General features: G+C 37.2%; 1 protein-coding gene across 6 annotated transcripts in view; it reads left to right on the top strand.

Annotated features, from left to right (window-relative positions):
• The window catches only part of LOC105059259 (uncharacterized protein At1g32220, chloroplastic-like), a 62,925-nt gene that overhangs the window by 26,438 nt on the left and 14,268 nt on the right, over nucleotides 1-22,219 (top strand). For 3 of the 6 annotated variants that reach the window (XR_012137603.1, XM_073250348.1, XM_073250350.1), the window contains exon 5: nucleotides 18,030-18,291. The exons of 2 other annotated variants lie outside the window; for them this stretch is intronic. Coding sequence is in view for 1 of the 4 variants with exons in the window: in XM_073250348.1 (XP_073106449.1) it covers nucleotides 18,127-18,291 (165 nt within the window). In the remaining 3 variants the exon portion in view is untranslated. Of the gene's footprint in view, nucleotides 1-8,996; nucleotides 9,042-18,029; nucleotides 18,292-22,219 lie in introns of those variants that run through there. One more of the 6 variants, XM_073250352.1, reaches the window with a different exon arrangement.

Genomic DNA, 22,219 nt, shown 5'->3' with positions numbered 1-22,219 from the left:
AATAGTTAAATTTTATAGAAAAAATATTTTTACTGGATCCCCAAATATTAGAATGAACAAGAATAAAGGGTGCTGAAGCACGTTTATTTGACCGACTAGGAAAGAGACTATGACTCTGCTTTCCTAACTGACACGACTCACAATTTAACTCACGGATATCAGACACACTAGCCACCATCTTTTGGAGATTATGGAGATGAGGATGACCCAACCGACTGTGAACTTGAAGAGGCGTAGCAGCAACTGCACACACTGGTGGTCCAGATAGCCGATACAAACCACGGGACTCAAAATCGAAATTAATCGTCCTTTCTATTTTCAAGTCCTGCACCACCCCAAAATCAGAAGAAAAGGTAACTGAGCAATGCAATTGTTTAGTTAATTGGCTAATGGATATTAAATTAATAAAAAAATTAAGAATATTTAAAACAAAAGATAAGGGCAAATTAGGACGAAGGAAAATAATTTTACTCCTAACTGGAGTAGTGGACCCATTAGCCAAAATAACATGTGGTAAGATTTGTGACTTAATGATATGGGCAAAACTATGTACCCAAATATCTAATCAGAGGCACCAGAATCAAAAATCTAAGAAACAAGGTTACCTGATGAGTGACTAAGACAGACGTCGGAGTACCATATTGTGCTAGAGCAGTGATGGATGAGAAAGCTTGCTGTGATGCCTAGAACTGAAGAAACCATGTATACTCCTCTCTAGAGATCATAACACTATCAGAAGTTGGGACAGATACTACCGAGTTGTCCTCTATTGATTGAGTCTGCACATTATGTGCAGTCTGCTGTGGAAATCCATGAAGAGTATAACAGATGTCTCGGATGTGCCTGTGACGATTACCGTGGGTGCACCAGGGACAACCACCACCACGACCACCTCTACCACGATGGCCTCGACAACCACCTTGTCCACCTCTAAAACCTGAGTCTCCTAAGGATTGAGTGGACAAAGCGGAGTGGTCGGAGGATAAAACTGCATCAAGATGGTTTACCCCTGTGGATGCCTAGAGTAAATATGAATAAACATCTGCAGGAAAGGATATAGGATCTGAACTAAGGATCTGGATGTGAACACCCTCTAACTCCGAATGAATCCCATGGAGACATAAGACAGTAATCAGACGATCCCACTGAATCCGTTGGACCCGAATATTCGGAGAAAATGGTAATAACTCATGTAACTTAGTGGCAAGTGACTAATGGCGCCGCAGATAAGACTGCATATTAAAATCTCTTTGTCGGAGATGAAAAAGAGCACCAATCACATCGTACAAGTGTGTAAAATTGCTTGAGTATAATTTTCGAGCGTGGATTCAGGTACCATAACATGTACGGATCGGTCTAAAGATAGAAAGTAGGTCAGAGTCAATGATCTGCCAAATCAAACTAAGAATCTGAGCATCGACTCTTTTCCATTGGTCTTGACCAGCAACAGGGATATGATCAATAGAGGATGTAAGATGGTCAGAAATGCCTTGATCTTTGCACCATAACTCCATAGATGCAACCCATGACGAATAATTTTTATCATTCAACTTGTTAGCAGTGATCATAGTAGATCCGGTGGGGACAGGTGTATTCACCTTAAAGGTGGGTGTGGTGGATGTGACTGTAACGTCCGAAGTAGAAGCTATTGGATAATGATTTTGGATTAAAGAGAGATCCAATCAAAGGCAGCAGGAAAATCTGGACAAGAACAACGGCTGTTGCCGTTCAGAATAGATTTTTGCAGAGAAAATAAGATCTAGATAGATTGGAAGGGCCGACGGGACTGAGACTGGCCGGCGGCTGCTATAGCTGGATACCAGGGCAGCGGTGGCGACAAGCCTCTGTTGATCTGCTGGACACGCGACAAAAGAACTGGCGACCTTTTAATCTGCTACTTGCGACTAGGAAGATAGCAACGGACTGAAAAGATCAGAAATTTGTGGCTGCTGATCTGAACAAACAGTAGTGTTGAATAGAAAAGAGTAGCGATGAGGACTGTTGCAGCAGACAGAGAAGACAAAGGGGCCAATCGGACAGAGACTGGATGGCGGTGAGGACTGCTGCAGGATAAAAGATGGCGGCTAGGGTTTTTCCTTCTCCTTTGGCTCGATATCATGTCAAATGGGAAAAAGATGAAGCTTGTTCATCTATTGCATCGTTTACAAATATATATAATACATCAAGATCCACACAAAATCTCATGATTGTGGGAAACAAATAAAGAAAAGATACAATCCCATGATTGTGGGAAATAGATAAAAAAAAAAATTCAAATGATATAAAATCAAGGACAGCAGAGTTGATGGAGAAATTGATATATTTCCCATGGAGGAATTATCATACTTTCCAAATTATATCTTTCCAAATATAATAATATTCCAACAAACTCGACTAAAGATTATGGTAGCAAAAAATATTGGAACACATTCAGTCTGTGTTAGTGATACTTAAGATTTGAGATTTCAGAAGGAAAGGAAAGAAAGGAAATTATTCATGGTTAAGCTTTAAGAAAGGAAGAAGTAAAAAGGAAATTGTTACTCACAAACTCATTGATCCATTGTCTTATTTGGCATGGATGCAGCATGAGACCCAAGTGTGGGAGTGATAGGAGAGTGGTTTAGGCTTGGGAGTTGCCATGTTGGACTAGTTACATATAAGAAAAAGATAGACTTGAGAGTTGGTCACTTAATCCACTGAGAGAGAGAGAGAGAGAGAGAGAGAGAGAGAGAGAGAGAGAGGTACTTAATTACATATAACAATGAGTGACCTCAACTATTGTCAAATTCTTTAATCCCAATGCCCAACTTCCACTCCCTTATACCTCTTTACCAAGGCATCGTCACCTTATCAGCTTAAGAGCATGCAAGCAATCACCTATGCTGCAGCCAATGCAAGCAATCCTCAAAATTCTCTTTTTCAGCAAAGATCATGAAATCCTCAATTTCTGCATACGTGATATTAAATTGTGAATTTAATGTTAAAAATTCAGGTTCACTTAGATTCTTATTCCTGGATTTAATTGGCATTAGAATTCTTTTCTTTTTCTAATAATTATATATCTGTATTGGTGATTCATTAAAAATCTTTAGATGGTGCATATGTTTATATTCTTTTCCTATTTTTAAATATTCCAAACTTCTCTCCGAAGTTTCTTCGATTTTCCATATGTTTTCGGAATTTTGAACTTCCTAATCTCGCTGAATAGTTCCTGAATGTGGAAGTGGCTATGATTTTAATTTATGTGCTTTCCTTTTCTTCGTTCTATGGAGGGCTTTGTTTGTTGAAAGAAGGTCAAAAAAAAAAACTCTTAGGATATGTTTGGATGATTGGGCCCAAAATCCTATGAAATAGGTTTTTTTCTCCCTATGGGATTCGAGCAAGCCTATTCCAAAGGTATTCTGATTATTTATGAATATAGGTCTAGTCCAACCTAATTTTGTTGGTTATTCTAGCCCAACCCACAAATCCCATAGGATTTTGGGCCCAATCATCTAAATAGGTCGGTAGAAGAAATTTGGACATGCACATGCCCAATCTTAATACCAGGTGGAGAAAGTGGGGGAGAGAGAGAATGTGGGGTTTGAGTGATCATGGTTTGGATAGGGAGTCTTTTTTTCCTTTTTCGAGGGGGGGGGATAATAGAGATATTCAATTTAAGTTGGGAATTGGATTAGTTAATGAGTTTGTTAATTCTCTTTCCGTGTTAGAATTAGCGGTAGAAACCTATTAACCTGAATAACTGCTTTATTTGCTAGTTTGTAGGTTAACTGTCTAAACACAGGTCGACCATGGATTGATCCATTGACCCATAATATGATAATAAAAAATAATAAATATCACATGTAGGAAAAAACCTAAAATATTTTAAAAAAGAAAAAGTATTTATGCAGTATGTAATATAACTAAGGTATAAAATCATGAAAATCTTGTCTTGAATTAGGAGTATAATTTCTATTAATTCATCAATATTCACTGTTCAATATTCATTACTTGAAGTTATTTTTTTTGTTCTTGAAAACAAGATGTAAGTCTCATTTCTATAATCTCGATACTGGATATCATACCAGTATGTTACCTGTTCGGTACTATATGGCCAGTACGATATGGAATGCACCCCATATTGAGATGGCTTCTGAGCTTCTTTTTCTCACTTCTTATCATGGTACTACCCAAAACCAGGAAGTCCTTGGGATGGTGCGATATGCACCCCGATTTCGAGTGATATTGAGCAATATAGGATGGTTCTGCTTGGTTCTAACTGGTATGAACTGGTCGACTTATATGCAAAATAAACCTAGGTGTGCTATTGCTACCGTTACCTTACTCGTACTGTATGATATGGTTGGTATGGATTGATATGGGTCGATAGGGTAAACCTAGGTCCAGATGATAAAAGAATATACAAACATCCAATGGCGATATAGAAAGAAAGGAAGTTAAGGAACAAAAGAATTCATTGAATGCATGAATCAAACAAAAGGATTTAATTTGATTAAAAGAGGATTTTGTTAATAAAAGATAGAAAGCAAAGAACATCTATCGAGAAATGTAAATTGATATAATAAATGAGGGAAGAAGGGATGGTTAACAAAGTGATACTTCTTTTAAGATGATATGGGAAGAAATAAGTAAATGATTACTAAAGTGAAATCTAAAATCTTTTGTAAATGATTAAATAAAAAAAATCATTCAAAGATCTGAAATTTTTTGTTGTAATACGAGTATATCAAATTATGAAGAAGAAGAGGAAACAAAAGGAAAGCAACTTAGGACCATCATAAAACAAAAAAAAATGTGGAGGAAGTATGTGAGACTCCAAGCTCTGATAGGAAGCTCGAGCCTTAGCATCATTATCTTCTCTATTGGAGAGGAACTTTGGACCATCCTATAGAAGAGGAGGTAGCATATGAGACCAAAGTTCGAGAGGAAGCTCAAGCCCTGCTTTCCTCATTTGTCTACTTGTGTAGTACAAACTCAGTAGTCGGTAGCTTGGTTTGCTAGGCAGCAATGGTGAGAATCACCGTTGGCAATTACAAGGAATGGAGAGGGAGGATTAGGAGACATTAGGACAATAAGCAAATAACGAGGAAGGAGAATAGCATGGGTGGAGAGAGATAATTGATTAAGGATACAAAGTGGAGAGATCGTGACCTAGAACTATTACTCTTCCCTCATCTTTTAGGTTTATTATTATTATTATTATTATTATCATCATCATCATCATATTATATTGTATTATTATTATAATATCTTTATGCAAATGACATGAATTGTTGTAAACCGGTTTGACCTGCCGAGGCCGAGCAATTCAATAGTTTGACCTCGTGGGTGACCCAAATTATTAGAAATCTTAGGTGGCGGTTTGTGTTGGTTGACCTGGTTGACCCATCTAGGTTGCAACATATTGGTTTGAATAGATAGCATTAATTAGGAAAACTTTAGGGATGGGGTGTTAGATTTTAAAAGGGATCACCGTCAACTGGATGACCAAAATCTTAGAGGGGGCAAAATCATATTTACTGTTTTTCTTTTTTTTTTTTGTGAGGAGCATCTTTCTCTCTCCTTTAGAAGCTCTGCTTCTAGGATCATGAACTAGCCAAGGGGCCCAATAACTCTTCATTTTAGACTATGCTGGAAATACTATCTATATGGCCAATTTAAAATTATCATCACAAGAATGGCTGAGATTTCAAGTTTTTGTCAAGACTAACATGAGATTGATCAAAGTTTTCTATTTTCATCAATTTGATCAGTTTTGTGTGAGTTTTAGTTTGTCCTAGATGAAACTTTTGTTTTGTTAAGTAATATTGTTTACTCTTTTATAATATTCACTAATATTCATTCATATGTTAATTCGATTACATATTTGTCCATTCAGGCATATACTATCAACACATTTGTGTGATGTCAAAATTGAAACATCTCAATGAAATTAAGAAGTGCATAGCAAAAAGGAGGTCGGGAGGGGGGAGGCAAGGAGTTTGCTAATTCAGAATACATGTTTTTTGCTTTTTTGTTTCTAGCAGTATATATTTGTTTATTCATTGGATGTGATTACTCATAAAAAAGGACTAATTTATATGATGATTAAGGATCCTAGGTAGATGGTGTAGTGTCGCTATTTTAATTGAGTGGATATGTCTTGTTTAAGATTTTGAGGACTTAATATTTAAATATTATTCTAGCTAAACATGGATAATATTAAAACTTCAAGAGGAAAAAAAGGTTTTGAGAGGAAATGGTGAATCATTATTGTTGTGGTGTAGGAGGGAGGACATCATTAGTCCCACATTAGTTGAGTCAAGAGGGACTCTGGTTTATATGGGATGGAACTTTCTCTCTCCTATGAGGCACCTTTTGAAGGGCAAAACCATGAGGCCCCATGCCTAGACCTGTCAACGGGTCGGGTTCGGGTCGGAACCTAGATATCCAGATCCGGACTCAATTTTAGTTACTGGTACCGGATCCGGACCCGAATACCTGACGGGTCTAGCCTTGAAGTACCGGACCTGGACCCTAATGGATCTCGGATATCCGGATCCGGTTTCGGGATCCGAAACTCATATTCAAAGTTTCATAAAAAATACTTAAAAATTATACAATGATCTAAAAAATACTTAAAAATTATACAATCATATGATCATGCAAATAAAAATATAAAATTTGCTCAAATTTAACAAGTAAAAATCCAACTACAATATCCAAAAATATAACAACATACAATTATAATAACAACTTACAATTTTAATAACAACATACAATTATAAAGTACTCGATACATTGTCTAAATTTTAATAACATCACATTGTTCCATCCCAATTTGTTCCAACATTCCTCACAAGTCGCAATTCCAAATCAACTTCCACCATGCCATGGGATAATAATGAAGGCCTAATCAAAAGAAATATAAAACATTACTTATTGAACATAAAAAAAACTAACAAATAAATTTTCTTGTTAATAAAATAACATAATCAAAAAGCTTACTTGTTAATCCTCCACCATGAAATTCAGCCATATCAAAGCTCAATGGATGTTCCAACAACATCTAAAAAAAATATCATATTTAGTAAAGATTATAAAAATAAAAAATAAAAAATTAAATAAAATAACAATTAAAATTTATCATTCTTTGTGGATTCAAGCCAATCACTGGTAGTCAACAAAGCTTCAACAATTTCTGGAGCTAAGCATGATCGCCTCTCATCAATCACCCTACCTCCAACACTGAATACTAATTTAGAAGCAACAGTAGTAGCTGGAATAGCTAAATATCCCGTGCCATCTTTGCTAAAGCAGGGTACCGAGCACTATTCATCTTCCACTAATTCAAAATGTCAAAATTATCTTTTCTTGGAAATACAGCTTCCAAATATTTTTCCAATTCAGATTTATTAGAATCTCGAATAGTGGAAGAACGAGCTCGACAATACCACTCATCAAAGTCATGCTCATCATCCAAAGATACAATCCCATGGCTTGCACTTGTATTTTCATTTGTTGAACCACTTGACAAACAATAATTTGAATTCCCAGCCAGCAATTCATCACCCTCATATTCATTATATAAATCAAACATAACTGTACGAACTCTATCAATATAATCAAAAGAATTAGAACCATACAGTTGATCATAATAATACTCCACAATATCAATTTTGAATCTTGGATCAAGAACAGTTGCAATTGCTAATGGCAAAGAACATTCTTCCCAATATTTTGCAAACTCTTCTCTCATAGGTCCCGCCATTAATGTAAGATATTCATGCTCGCTATTCTCCCACTCTCTCATCTTAAGCTGAATTTTACAAATATCTTGAAAAAATAGATTAGAAGTGGGAAACTTTGAGCCAGAAAAATAATTACAAGCATCATAGAATAATTTTAAACAATCTCTCACAATGCATGCCACTTTCCATTCATCTTTTGAAGGATTACATTTATAACTTCTTTCCAATTGAGACAAACGATATTATGCCTCTTTCAAAGGAATGGCAGCATCAAGCATCAAATAGGTTGAATTCCACCTGTTAGGTACATCTTTTCCTACCATTTTTGCATCTGTCACTTCAACTGAGATAATGCTTTTTCAAATTTTTGATACAAAGCAGGTGACCTATTCAACAAACTCACAGTATCTCGAATTTTTTGCAAAAACTCTCCAATCTTTGCTAATCCATCTTGAACAATCAAATTAAGGATATGTGCACTACATCGCACATGAAACAATGCACCAAACAAACAAAGCAATGATTTTTCACAGAGCCACCTTTTTAATTGTCTGACCATTACATCATTTGCACTTGCATTATCAACAACCATTGAAGAGATTTTTTCATCCAAATTCCACTCTAATAACAAATTAGAAATAAAACGAAACAATGTCTCACCATCATGTAGATATGGAATCTTTTTGAATGCAATAATTTTATTCTTCCATTTCCAAACATCAGATATATAATGTGCAGTCAAGCATGCATAAGCAATATTTGAATGATCTGAAGTCCATATATTAGTAGTAAAGGCAATCTTACAAGAAAGTGCATCAAAGTAATCATATAACTTTGCCTTTTCCTCCTTGTAAATATTCAATATATCACTCCTGATTGTATTACGGCTTATAAGCTTAAAATTTGGATTCAATCCAGCACAAAATTGTTCAAAAAACTCATGTTGAACCATGTTAAAAGAGTAGTTGTGCTTAATAATCATTTTTGCCAAATCTCTTCTACTTTTTTCTTGGTCAAACTTGTAAACTGCCTTATTACTAAAGCCTTTAACTGTAGTAATTGATTGTTGCATGGCTCTTCCATCATTCTTTTTTCTAAAAATACATGAGGTAAGATGTTTCCTCAAGTGACTAGTTTCTTTACTACTATCACCACAAAGTTCCTTCTTGCACCAATTACATCTAGCAATGTCATTACCATTTTGATGTTTAACCTTGGTGAAATCATTCCATACTGTTGATATCAACTTCTTTTTATGACCAGCAATATTGTTGTGTGTAGATACAGTGTTCTCATCCTCAATTTGCTCTACAGGTGTGCTTACATTTTGTTGAACTTCAACATTAAAATTTTCAGCACTTGACATTTTTTGAAATTTAAAATAAATCACATAAAAAAAGATAACTACAAATTGATCCACAGAATATTACCAAATACCAATACATTCACAGCAATGAACAGTAGATCAGTGAATGATATTTACAGGTGTGCTTAATCCACATGATATTTACCTAGAAAACAGTAGATCAGTGAATGATATTTACATGTGTGCTTACCTAGAAAACAGTAGGTCGGCTGTCTTGATGTCGGGTCCGGCGAGCAACGGCGATGGAGATGAAGTCGGCGCCGCAGTTGGAAAGCAGGGTCGGCCGTTGGTGCCGTGGGATCGGAGCGACAGAGCGGGAGAGGTGAAGAGGAGAGGAGGGATGGTTGGCGGCGTCGGAGGGGGAGACAGAGAGAGAGGAAGAGAGGGAGACTAAAAGACAGAGAGAGGGAAAGAGATTGAGATCTTAAAACACTAACCCCTTACCCCCGTCGGTCGGCGTGGGTCCGGGTCCGGCCACCGGTGCGGTGGAGATGGAGAAGCAGCGCGTCCGGAGATAGAGAGGCTGGAGGAGCGCGAGAGGAGCAGAGGAGGGGAGGGAGAGGCCGGAGGAGGGGAGGGGAGGGAGAGGCCGGAGCGGAGGCACCATCGGGATGGGAGATCGAGAGATAGAGAGAGAGGGAGAGAGATTGAGAGGGACGGGTAGCCGACGGGGTTAACTGGTAAGGGGTTTACCTAGGGTTTCAAAAGTTTTAAAAATCCTAAACTGTTGGATCTCTGATCTAACGGTTCAAAATAATTATATATATAATATTATATTTATATATATATATCGGGTCTCTGGTCTATCGGGTCTGGATATTAAATATCCAGACCCTATCTGTTTATGTAATGGTTAATCGGATCCGGGTTTGGGTCCGGATAAACGGGTCCAGTACTAATACCAGACCCGGATCCATGGGTAAATACCCACGGATCTCGGGTCTGGACCCGACCCGTTGACAGCTCTACCCATGCCATAGCAGTCAGAGATCAAAGTGGACAATACCTCACGTATGCGGGAGTGAAGATCGATCCATTGGAGCCACGAGCTCTTGATTGCAATATTGGCGCTAGAGGAAGGGTCGATGTGCCTCCGACAGATTGTGGTGCATCTCCCGCAACTTTGCCTAGAATCTCCTTTGACTGGGGGGCTATATTATGAAGGGAGGGCATCATTAGTCCCATATTGATTGTGAGCCAAGGGGGACTCTGGCTTGTATGGGATGGGATCTTCTCTCCCATGTGGGACATCTTTTGAAGGACAAAATCATGAGGCCCCATGAAATAATGGCCAGAGGCCGAAGCAGATAATACCTCACATATATGGGAGCGGAGATCGACACTGGAGCCACGAGCCCTTGACCGCAACAATTATAAAATTTTCTTTTGAGCCTAAAACTACCAAAGGCACATAAAGTATGACTATAAATAGCTCATAACACAATAAAATGATATGAAATAATTTGCATTGATTTTTTATTGGATTCTTTTTTTGGCTTTTCTGACCAAAAATTAGGATGTGGAGTGAAATTGTGGAAAGCATAGAAGCCTCCAAAACTGTAAGTCTACCTGGGGGATCAAAAGCAGACCCAAAACTGAATTTTAAAACACTGAGAATAACTGTCTTTGATGTAGATCAAATGATCTACATGTCACTAGCATGTTCCCTTATTGTTTCAGTGTAGGATACAACAAGTATATATTTTATGGGGTAGTTGACTTAGTATTCAAGTCCGACCAGGTGAGCTAACTCCTATTTGACCTTCATCATCATGCATGCTCTCATCGAGAGAGATTGAGAGCCTATATAAGAGTGAGGTGACCAAAAACTTTAGAATACCTATTTTCAAAGAACGCTATATCGGTATCGGTACTCATACCGGCATCGGGTCGGTACAGTATCGGTACCGTTCCATGCCGACACACGATACGCTCCAGCGTACCGGTTCGATACCGATATAATTTTTTTATTTTGTTTTATTTTTTTTAAATTTTTAAGTTATTAATTCATAATTATAACTTCAAAATTACATTATATTGCATGTTATTAACATATTTGGGTTCAATTTTTGAGTTCGATAGCGGTACAGAGAATCTTGATTCAAAATTTTAAATATGTATTTATTTACATTATATTACAACTCTATCATCCTAAAATTAAAAAAAAATATATAAATGTGCATTAAAATGTATCTAAATTTTTAAAGTACAAAGCATAAAGAATGATATACTAACCTCGAGATTTGCTCTGTATCTAATTTTTCGTCGAGTGTCTGTGATACTCGCAGATATCTGGATCATTGGCATAGTCTGAAGGAACATTAGTTTATCCAAGAAGTATTGTACTCCTGAATATTCATCCCATAAGATATCCTCTTTGGATTATAAGACATCTCAGATCTCTTAAATTCTAGCTCTGAGATGTATCCTCGAGATGATGGTAGGGCTGTGGAGGAGCCCATCTAAATATGTCGGTAGCAAAATCTGATCCATAAGATGTTCCAAACTGCATAGGATAGTAACCACTGGAAGATGTTGCTTCGAATGCACCATATCCATATGGATCATAAGGTGGCTGCGGGTTATAGGATCCATAATGTAAGGATGATCCAGATACATCCATGGATCCTACTCCACGTGTAAGATCGTCTACAGCTACATCATGTGCTTGACGACCTCTAAGTGCCCATCGTCTATATGAAATCGGCTCCCCACGATCTTTATCGACTCGTCCACCGTGGTCCCTATCTTGTGTGGCATGTGTACCTATCTTGTGTGGCATGTGTAAACTGGGACTCACCGGTGAATCGAATATCATCCTGCAGCTGTCTCATAAGCAGTGGTCTCCTGTCCTTCAGTTTTTTTTTGATCATCAGATCCATGACTACTACTAGTAGTCTAGTACCATCATCACTCTCTTTAGTTTCCGAATCTGAGCCAGATAGCTTCTGTGTTCTCGAGAATGGTACACGTGTAACTGTCTTTCTTTTTCCTCCCCCTGTGCCCCTCTGTGATTGAGTTTCTTGTGATTGGAAGGATGGATGTTTTGTTGCTGACCGACTTCGTCTAAATATTTTTCGCTCAAACCTCTGCGAGGATGTATCGAACATTGAGTCATGTGATGAATGAGTCCTTTGTATCCCCTCAGGCTATGTCTGATCAGTTGGAACCTTATGTGGAATATTTTTTTTGCCCATTGTCCTGAATCCATCCTGATCTCCCTAGCTACCATACTGACTGGTCGTGGAGGAGACCTCGGCTCATCAAGCTTTGGCTCCTACTATTAATCTGCTAGCCATCTGATGATCGGATCGTTGTCCTCATCAGCATAATCATCTAATGTCGGATCAGTGTATTTTAGTTGTACTTCCTTCTGAATGCATTTTAGCCTCAACCTTAGATTACAGTGAACATATACAAGATCGTTGAGGTGCTTTGTGTCAGACGATTTTTCTGTTTGCTGTGGATAAGGGCGAAAGTCGATCAATTACGCTCATAGCCACTAGCAGAGACCATCTGAGAAAAAATACGGACAGTCATACCTCTCAAATGTTCTGCGGACTTTTCAAAATGAATCCATTATTTAGCTGTAAAAGTAAAATTATATATCAAATTTCATGATATTATTAGGCATATGATGTCAATCTATGCTGCTCATTGATATGTAATTTATTTAGATTCATCTTCTTTTTGCTTACGACGGCTGATGGGACTTCAAAGCTGTCTTATCCCTTTCTAAACTATTTCGTCTGTAAAAAATATATTTATTAAATTTATAAATATATCGTTGATTACAGATCGAATTCAGTTGAATAATCACATCTGTTTTAAACTAGCATACCTCTTGCAGACACAAGGATGTGATTTCTGGATCGGATACCATCTTATATATCACATCACGGAGAGCAGCAAAGAGCTCGTTATCCATATCTATCTTAGAAATGGTATACTGGAATCTCGGATTCAAATAATAAGCTGCAGATAAATTTCATAATTGATTAAGTACACTTTTACAAGTATAAGAAAAAAAATATTTTAAAGTATTCTTAAATCCATACTTATAGGCTAGATGCAAATCTCTACACATCTGATAGTCTCAACGGTGCTCAGTGATATTAATAAATTCCTGAGCATGCTTTGGATCATTCTCACTGATCTGTTTCTTTGCCTTCTCCATCATGTAATATAAGAAGCTCATCTGGGGGGTATCTTTCACTATCCACGGTGTGAAGCACCTCGTATAATGATTAATAGCCTTCACTATCTTCTCAGTCCGCTGCCAGAATGATTGACTCGTCATCAAGTTCTCCACATGACTTTCATCGGTGTGGGCCCTCGCATATCTGCTCTTTTGCCACTCGGCACTGACAAATATCTGACGTAACGCTGCTTTCTTCTGAAGAAGACTATCAAGTGCAATGTAGTTGGTAGCAAACCGTGTGACATCTGATCTCAAGATCTCCTCCCAGTATACGTCCGCATCATTGAAAGGACTTATGTAATTGTAGATGAATCTAGTAATAGTCTGGGCAATCTCCACTACCTACTGCACTCTACGAATCTTTCTAGTATCCGTCAACATAAGATCAATGCAATATGCAGCATATGGGGTCCAATATATTTAAGGTCGCTGCTCCATCAGCAACTCTCCGGCAGCTTTATATTGTGGCCCATTATCTATGATGACTTGTACGACATATTGCTCACCCACTGAATCAATCACCTCTATCAGATCAAAGATATTACGATGTCATACATCTTATCTGAAGCATCAATTGATTTGTGAAAAAATATTTTTTCATCATAGTATGTCAAAAAATTGATGATGCTCTATCTAGTAGGATCGGTCCAACCATCACACATCACTGTCAGTCTGTATATGGGCCATTTATTATTGTAAGAAGCAATCGATCTCTACAGATTCTCTTTGTTACTGTCAAGAAGCTGACCATAAATGTTTTTAGATCCTAAGAGATCTACACCATGATCGATAGTCTCTATAGCTGAAATGGCAGATCGATAGTAAGGATTGCCTGCTGCATTTGTTGGAATATGGTTGAAATGAAATCATGATCCAATAGCTCGCCACATATTCTTCTTATCCTTTTTCACTATAGTGTCAATCCTCTGCTGTTTTGAATCTATGTTGGGAAAAGCATGTGGATTCAGATCATGGATGGTGGCTCCTGCTGGAATATCTCTGGAGAACCTCCTCCTACTGTCAAAAGTTTCCAACAAAGATGAAATACTGTCTGCTCCCTCTACCATCGGGCTCTCTGATTGAGATAGTCTTCCTGAATTCAGATTCTCCCCCATCGGTCGTTGATCCAAATTCCGATTCGTAGCATGATGGTCTAAATCGTTCTCTATACCTGGCCATCTCCTTATATCAGTACTGATTATCCAAGCTCATCTGAATGGCAGCTTCAATCTGTGTTTTCTCATCATCTAGAGCGGAAGTCTCTTTTGACTCTCTAAAGTGATAGGAAGGTGGCTCTGCAGCTCGACGGTCCACCTCCATCATCTTCTGCTTTGTCTTTTCCTTCACTGCTTTCGAATCAGCGAAGTACTTCTTCATTAGTTGTCGGACCTCCTGTGGGCATTTCTGATACATGAACACATCAGGATAACCATCAGTCAGGTGCTGCTTCAACCTAGTCATCCCTCCTTCCTTAAACTCTGTGTTGCACCATTTGCATTTCCAATAATGCCGAGTCAAAAACATCTCGTCATGATTCCAATCAATGTCACGCTTTGAATCTTTCTTCTTACTCATTTCTGTAAGTATAACAAAACATGGTAGTTTAATAATTATTAAAAAAATATTATATATAAATTTTTAATTTTTCAATAATAATTTTAAAATTTATAAATTCAAAAAAAAATATGTTATATGCTTCAAATACTATTTCTGAATTAGCTAAAATATAGTACTAATTTTACATATTTTTTATTTGATTACATATTTTTTATTATTTAAATAATTTAAAAAATATTTTTTAATTTCAAAAATTTCAGAAAAAATTCGAGGTTAGATTCAAGTAGCTTGAATCATTCTAAACACGATTCTGATTTTACAATTTTTTGAATTTAGTTTTTAATAATTTTTTACGAATATATATATATATATTTAAAAAATATATAATTAATAAAAATCAACGATTTTAATGTCATCGTGTAGATCTTCCAAAGATCTATCACATATGATCAAATCATACCAAAATCACAAAATTTTGGCATGATTTTCTCTTATTTTCTTATTTCTTCATTTTTATTCTTTTTTTAGCCACAAAAATATAAAAATAAAATATTTACTAAAAGAATAATACATTATCTTACTTCCGATCGAAAATCGTTGTCTCCTTGAAGAAGTGCTGCAATTTGACAGAATTTTTTCTTTTTTTTTAAAAAATTTTTTCAGAAGCTTTCGATCCTTCATGTCATCGAAAGCTTGAGAACGCATCTCTCGGGAGTTTTGAGAGAGCCTCTCGGCTTTCACTAAGAAAAGGAAGCCCGGCTGCTAATAATTGACAGCCTAGGTCCTACCACAACACCCACACCCCCCCACCCCCTATGTGCTGTCGATACGGTTCGATTCGACGTCGAACCATGTCGAACCGAGCCATACCACTCGAATTTGGATGGTATGGCTCCAAACCGTGCCGAACCGTCCGTTTCGATGCGGTTCAGTGGATTTTTCGAAAAATAGGCCCGAACTGGATCGGCTGGCCGTCGATCTGGTTTGGTATGCCCCGTACTGGGCGGTTCGACATGTCCTGTACTGGGTGGTTTGGCCCGGTACGGCATTCCATGCCTATTTTCAATCATATATTTCCATATCTATATTCTTTTATTTTTCTTCTCAGAACTTGTATTGGCATCTCTTTATCTATGATTATCCATGGAAGGACTTAAAACCTATCCCACAGGATTTAAAACCTTGCTGTTCATAACCTTCGATTTGACCATTGGAATAAGCTGAATTTCCCTTGGACAACTTGACTGCAAAGACAATCATGCAATAGATTGACAATGACATTGATTATGCAGCTCTCTATGGGTGTGGAATTTAACTGATTTTCTTTTCTAATTCTCTTTGGGCATAATAGATGGAGCTGCAGTTCCAGAAAAAAATGTATTACCATGTAATTTATATTGAAATACAAAGTAATGCTTCCTTTTGTTCCCATCATGAAAGAGGTAAATTACAAAATTACATGTGGAGTTTTTGTGCTTCCTTCATCGTATATTGTCTTTGAAATTTAACTAAATGTTAGATAATCTCTAATGAAAGAGTATCTTAAATACCCATTTTTTTCTCTTCATTGAAGAATGCTGTATATTCACTATTAGGTGATCATTGCCATTAAAAGGAAGGTTTAAGTGTCATGGAAATACATTTTAATAAAAAAGTTGAATATGACTCATTGCTATATTTTGGTTCCTTTGTAGGATGTTTGATAATAGTTTCTGCTTTTTGTTTTTCTAGTGAGGTTAGAATGTTTCATGGTGATATAAAATTCTTATTTCTGATAACTAGCCATGTAATATGATTACGAATTGTATGATAAACCATCTCTAAGTGTGGCCGATGATGCACCTTTACATTGTGTTCCTTTTTTTTTTAGTTAATATTTGTGCCTAAAAGATGAATGCAGTCTATATTACACTTTGCCCTCTTCCCCCTCTCTTAGGCTCCTTTCATGTCTAGGGGATCTTTAAAGGCATTGTCTTGGATAAACTTAAATGTTGTTACCACAATGTTGGATGCAAGGTTTGTTGTATTGTACCGAATCCAGCGGTACAGGGCATATTGCACCGTATCAGTTCGGTACCAATATATAGTACAGAAGCATATGGACACTCGGTACTCCAAATCGGCCTCATACCGACACAATAACAGGTTGGCATTGGTACAGGGCCCGGTACCGAGATGGCGAACCTTGGTTGGATGCCTTACTGGTTAATTGGTCTCTTGGTGGTAGATCTCTCTCCCATAGTTACCTCAAGCAACAAATTTTGCACCACATTCATATAAAATAATTATCAACTAAGACCTGGTTGTGAATTCTTAGGATTCAATAAATCATGATTTCATCCATTAAAATGGGAGAAGGTTTGTAATTAAGGCAAGGCTGGAGATATAATTGGATGGAAGCATGCATTGCTGATGCAAGCAACTTCGTCATATAAGTATTATTGATTCAAATGGATTTCCATGATTATCCAGGCAGTCAATGAACAAAAAGCAATGTGAATATCGAAAATCTTGGATTGCATTAATTTTGTGGTATCTATTCTTACAATTCAAATTCAAGTTCTGGTAGCATAGTTGCTGCATCTGGCACATTACAGTCAAGCTCTCTACTACTGATCAATGTTTTAGACAAAAAAGTGCTCCTTGATAGATGCTGACTCATTATTGCCTTGGCAGACTGAGCAGCTGCCTTGTATCTTAGGTTTTAAAAGAAAAGGGAGCAAAAGAGAATATCAAAGCCTGTGCAGTGGAACCAGAAAGCTTCCTCATGTGCATAACTTTTTGCATAAATATCGGATTTTAGTGAGTGGAGTGGTTTGAAAGGCTTCTTTGAGATCTGCAATTGATATTTTATGGCAATGCCAAATTTTTGTGCTTCCTTGGTCAAAAAATGGTTGTAGTGTTCAGCTGTAAATGATGGTTGTTTTCTTCCTATGTTTATAATTTTCATCATATTTTGAGTCCCTTAGTTAGATGTAGGATTTGGATCAAAAGTTGTCTAAGGTTAATATTATTAAGACCCTGTTTATATAGCTTGGAAGGGGTTGTGGATAATGTTTTCTGGTATTTGAGAATTATGAGTTACTGATTTTCTTATGGGTGGATTGCGCTGTTTTTCCTTCTCTTCAAACACTATTCTAACTTTTCTTCTCCCTTCTATCTCTTCTTCCAGAGAATATGTGGGCCCTTACGTTCTCTCTTTGCTATCAGAGTGAGAGGATTTCTCACGATAATGGATTCAGAAGTGGAGGATCTAATGATGGCAATGAATGCAAAATTTAGAGCATTGGCGGAATATTTTACGGGTGATGTTAATATTAGAGAGTCAACTTTCTTCTAAAGAATTGATTCCTTCTTCTCCACTTCCCCTTTCTATAGCTGAATGCCATGAGACGTTGCATATTGGTTTTTCAACAAATTCCTCTAAACCAAAGGTCAACCCTACGTCCTGTATTCCTATTTCTTTTACTTTTAAATATGGAAAGGCATCTAGATCATTTTCTAAAGTTTAGTGTTCTTTCTTCAAAAGTTCTTGATTCATCTTTAAGAGTGGATTTGTTATTATAGATGCAAGTATGTTTTCTAAAGATGAAAATCCTTCTTTTTCAAAAGATTTTAAGTCTGCTATTTTAAAAGAAAAAAAATGGACCAGAGGAAAAATCTATTAATGATTTAAAGCACCATTGGATTTTTAGTACCTGTGGTGGAAATATATATGAGACAATCACTTATAGTGGAAAAAACAATTTAATGATAGTCCCAAAACAAGTTAATGGCTTGGATGAATGATCATGGAAAATCGCTATTGAACATCAATATGTTATCACCATTGAACATCAATATATTATCTACATTTCTATTGGCAATAGTTACAAAGATCAAATAATGTGTGATGTCATCTTGATGATTGTCACTCTAATTGTTTTAGGATGACCATGGTTATTTGATAGGAATGCAGTCCATGATGCTCGGCGTTTTTTCCTTTTTGAACATGAAAGAAAAAAATTACCTTGCATAGAAAGGAAGTTATTTTGCTAGGAAACTTCAAAAATTTAAGGCATTACGAAGAAGACTTTCATGCAAGAATCAATGTTCAAGGAATCCTTTGTTCTTATGAAGCATAGAAGGAAACCCATAATAAAATATCTTGGAACTAGGCCTATCAATGAGTCGGGTCAGGCCAATGCCCAATGCAAGCCCGAAGTTTAAACATTGGGCTTGAGCTTGGACCAGTTATCAAGCCCAAGCCCAAATAGACCCGAGTCAAACCAAGGTGGGCTCAAAATGAGCACTACTTAGGGATGAAAGTGGACTGGATAATATCCGTTTTGACCCATTTTTATATCCAAATCTATTAGGATATCGATAGAAATTTTAGCATCCGAATATCTATATCCGTATCCATGTCTATCAAAGAAAAATGGATACACATAGACAACTTTTGAAGCCGATTCCAAACATCTAAGTCTATTTGTAACTCTACTTAATTTTATATAGCACTCATTAACTTTTAAGGAAAATATACAACCACATTAACATGCTATTAATTTAATTCACCATTCACTTAGTGACATCTTTGATCCTATGGTCATAAAGTTCAATTATCCAACTTATATTTGTATTTATTGTTGGATTTCAGGTGATAGGCATGCAAAATTTCATCTCATGAACATTCGCAGCGGAAAAAGAAGATTAAAACTATTTTAATCTAAGACATGCTAGGATCTAATTATAAAATCACCTAAGGATTGATTAACATGCATAACTAAATTTTATAAATAGATCTGAAATCAAAATAGTGAAGGAAGATCGGTTACCTTAATTGTTTTTCCATTTTCTTGTTGGATCGGATCCTGCGGATGCTCGAGATTTTTGTCAGAGCCGTGCACGTACCCGGCCTCTGCTGGTATCCATACGGAGACGATCTGATCGAAGCATCAAGGCACCTTGCAGGCCTCGCTCAGCTTGGATCTCGAATCTTTTCTTCTAGATCTTGAAGAACAGGGTTGCAGCATGAACTCTTCGCACTGATTTGTTGGGATATGTACTGGATGCCTAGAAGAGAAGAAAAATATTGTTTTCTTCTCTTCCTCTCTCTCTAATCTCTCTCCTTGATCTTATCTGAGGAGAATATAGGGTGTGGGGATGTAAGAAAGAAAGGATAAGACATGGAGGTTATAGATTGCGGCAAGAAAGAAAGACACCCTTGAAACCCCATGCATGCCTTACCCCTCTCTAATTTTTGTTGCACAAAATCAATTCCCATGCCCTCATCTGATAAGTCCTGATCCAAATCAAATTTGAAATCAAATAGGATCTTATCAGGAAGAGGCCTAGATTAGAGAGACTCCCAGGGAGGTGGTTAGTGCCCCCTTTCCTATCACGCACACAAAGGGAGAAGCAACATGAAATCTCATGCCCCACTCAATTGGACGTCCAAATAAGAAAGAGAAGCCCAGTAAAAGGGTCCTAAGGCAGATGGTTTGATTGGGTTTCAAATTGGGTTCAATTCGAATCCGATTCGAGCCCGATTCGAATCCGATTCGAAAAGGCTGTCAAACTTGATTTAATCAGGATTGATATCCAAGTCCTACTTGGATAATTAAATCCAATTAGTCTTAAATTAAATCAAGCCTAATTAAATTAAATCTGATTAAAATTAATTAGAACTTGATCCATAATTTAATCGGATCCAATTGTATTGCAATATTTGCAATGAAGTCCCTCTGCTAACAATTAGCAGTTACTAAATCTGTAACACTTATAAATTAGCAGTTTCTTAATTCAAACCATTAATCCAATTGATAATTTGATAATGATCCAAACCGTTGATCAGGTCATACTTCTTTTATATGTGATCCCTTAGATTTTATTCTGTCTAGTAGTGAGATATACCGTGATCTCCATCACTATCATCGAAACTCCTTTCGATGGATCGAAACGATTCCAACTTAACCCAATGAGGATCGTTGATCCGAAAACTATCCTTGTGAGTTCTCACAATCCACCATTGACGTCTAGTAGTATGTAGTAGCAATCCAGCAGAACAGAAAGATGAACCCCTAAGTGTAGTTACTGTGTGATCAAATCTTCTTCGAGAGTTCCGATAGGATGTAGGTCATGGAATCTTGTTAAACCCTAAGCATTCGTCACATACTAGACTTAATTAGCTCGAGTCTAATCGTGAATCTCATGAAAACTCCTTTCCATAATCATGCTACTGTGGCCACAGATTTAAGAACTCAGCCTCTTAGATCGCATAGGACTACTCAACTACTAAGACCGATAGATCCCCTATAAGTGCACATCCTACTCCTACAGTGAACCTACTGTAGCCAACAAACACCGCAAGGCTCCGAATGGCTAAGGACCATGTTTATGTGTTATCAAACTATAGCAATCCCACTGTGAGTAGTCGAGGCACTGCAGATCAAAGAACTATCCACACAACTACAGCATTGAGATAGTCATCGATGAGTGAGTAGACATCCATGTGATTTCTCGTTCTTGATCACGCTCAGTATCGTGGTTCTCTAACAACTATCTGCACTTTCGCTTCAGTGTCCCCACCAAGGTTCGCTGTACCGATACCGGATCCCATACCGGTGAAATTCTGTTTAATGTCGGTACGCGGTTCGGTACGATACGGTAATGTCGGTACACTTCGATATGGCATACCGATACGAGATCGGTACGGTACGATACAGGCAGTACGGGGCGGTACGGCATTCCATGGTCTCCACACTGTAGACTCAAGATCTATCTACCCAAAGAAAAGCGATCCGTACACCAATCTTATCGGATCAATCATCGTCTCTGTGATGATCATTGATTGGGAGCAGTTTAGGAATTAATCTATAATGTCACATCTTAAATTCTCAATTCTTAAGAATGTGTCATTAACCATTAACTTGGACGATTCTAGGACACATTACTCTAGAATGAAAATAATTATCTATTTTCTTAATTTCAATAAATTAAGTACAAAAACATGTCCTGAAAAATATAATGTGTCAGCCAACAATTGACTTTCCAGATCATACATCTTAACAATCTCCCACTTGACCTAAAGTCAATTGGCTGTAAATCTAAGTCCCATCTTCTCAAGATGGATTTCAGTCTTCAGCTGGCTAAATGGCTTAGTTAGTGGGTCCACCACATTTTTCATGGGGTCTACTCTTTTCATCTTGACATCTTTCATGTTAAGGTAGTCGCGTATCACCTTTCCATGTGCTTGGTATTCTGGTGAGACCCAAGCTCCATTAGCTAAGGGCTATGGTGTCGATATTGTCACTATGATAACATCTCATGACATCAAATTACAACAAAGTTACTTGGACCAGAAGATCTTACCTAGCATTT

The sequence above is a fragment of the Elaeis guineensis genome, chromosome 16 (assembly GCF_000442705.2).
Source record: "Elaeis guineensis isolate ETL-2024a chromosome 16, EG11, whole genome shotgun sequence".
NCBI lineage: Eukaryota > Viridiplantae > Streptophyta > Magnoliopsida > Arecales > Arecaceae > Elaeis > Elaeis guineensis.
Note: the sequence above shows the minus strand (reverse complement) of the source record. Positions and strands in the feature narration are given on the sequence as shown.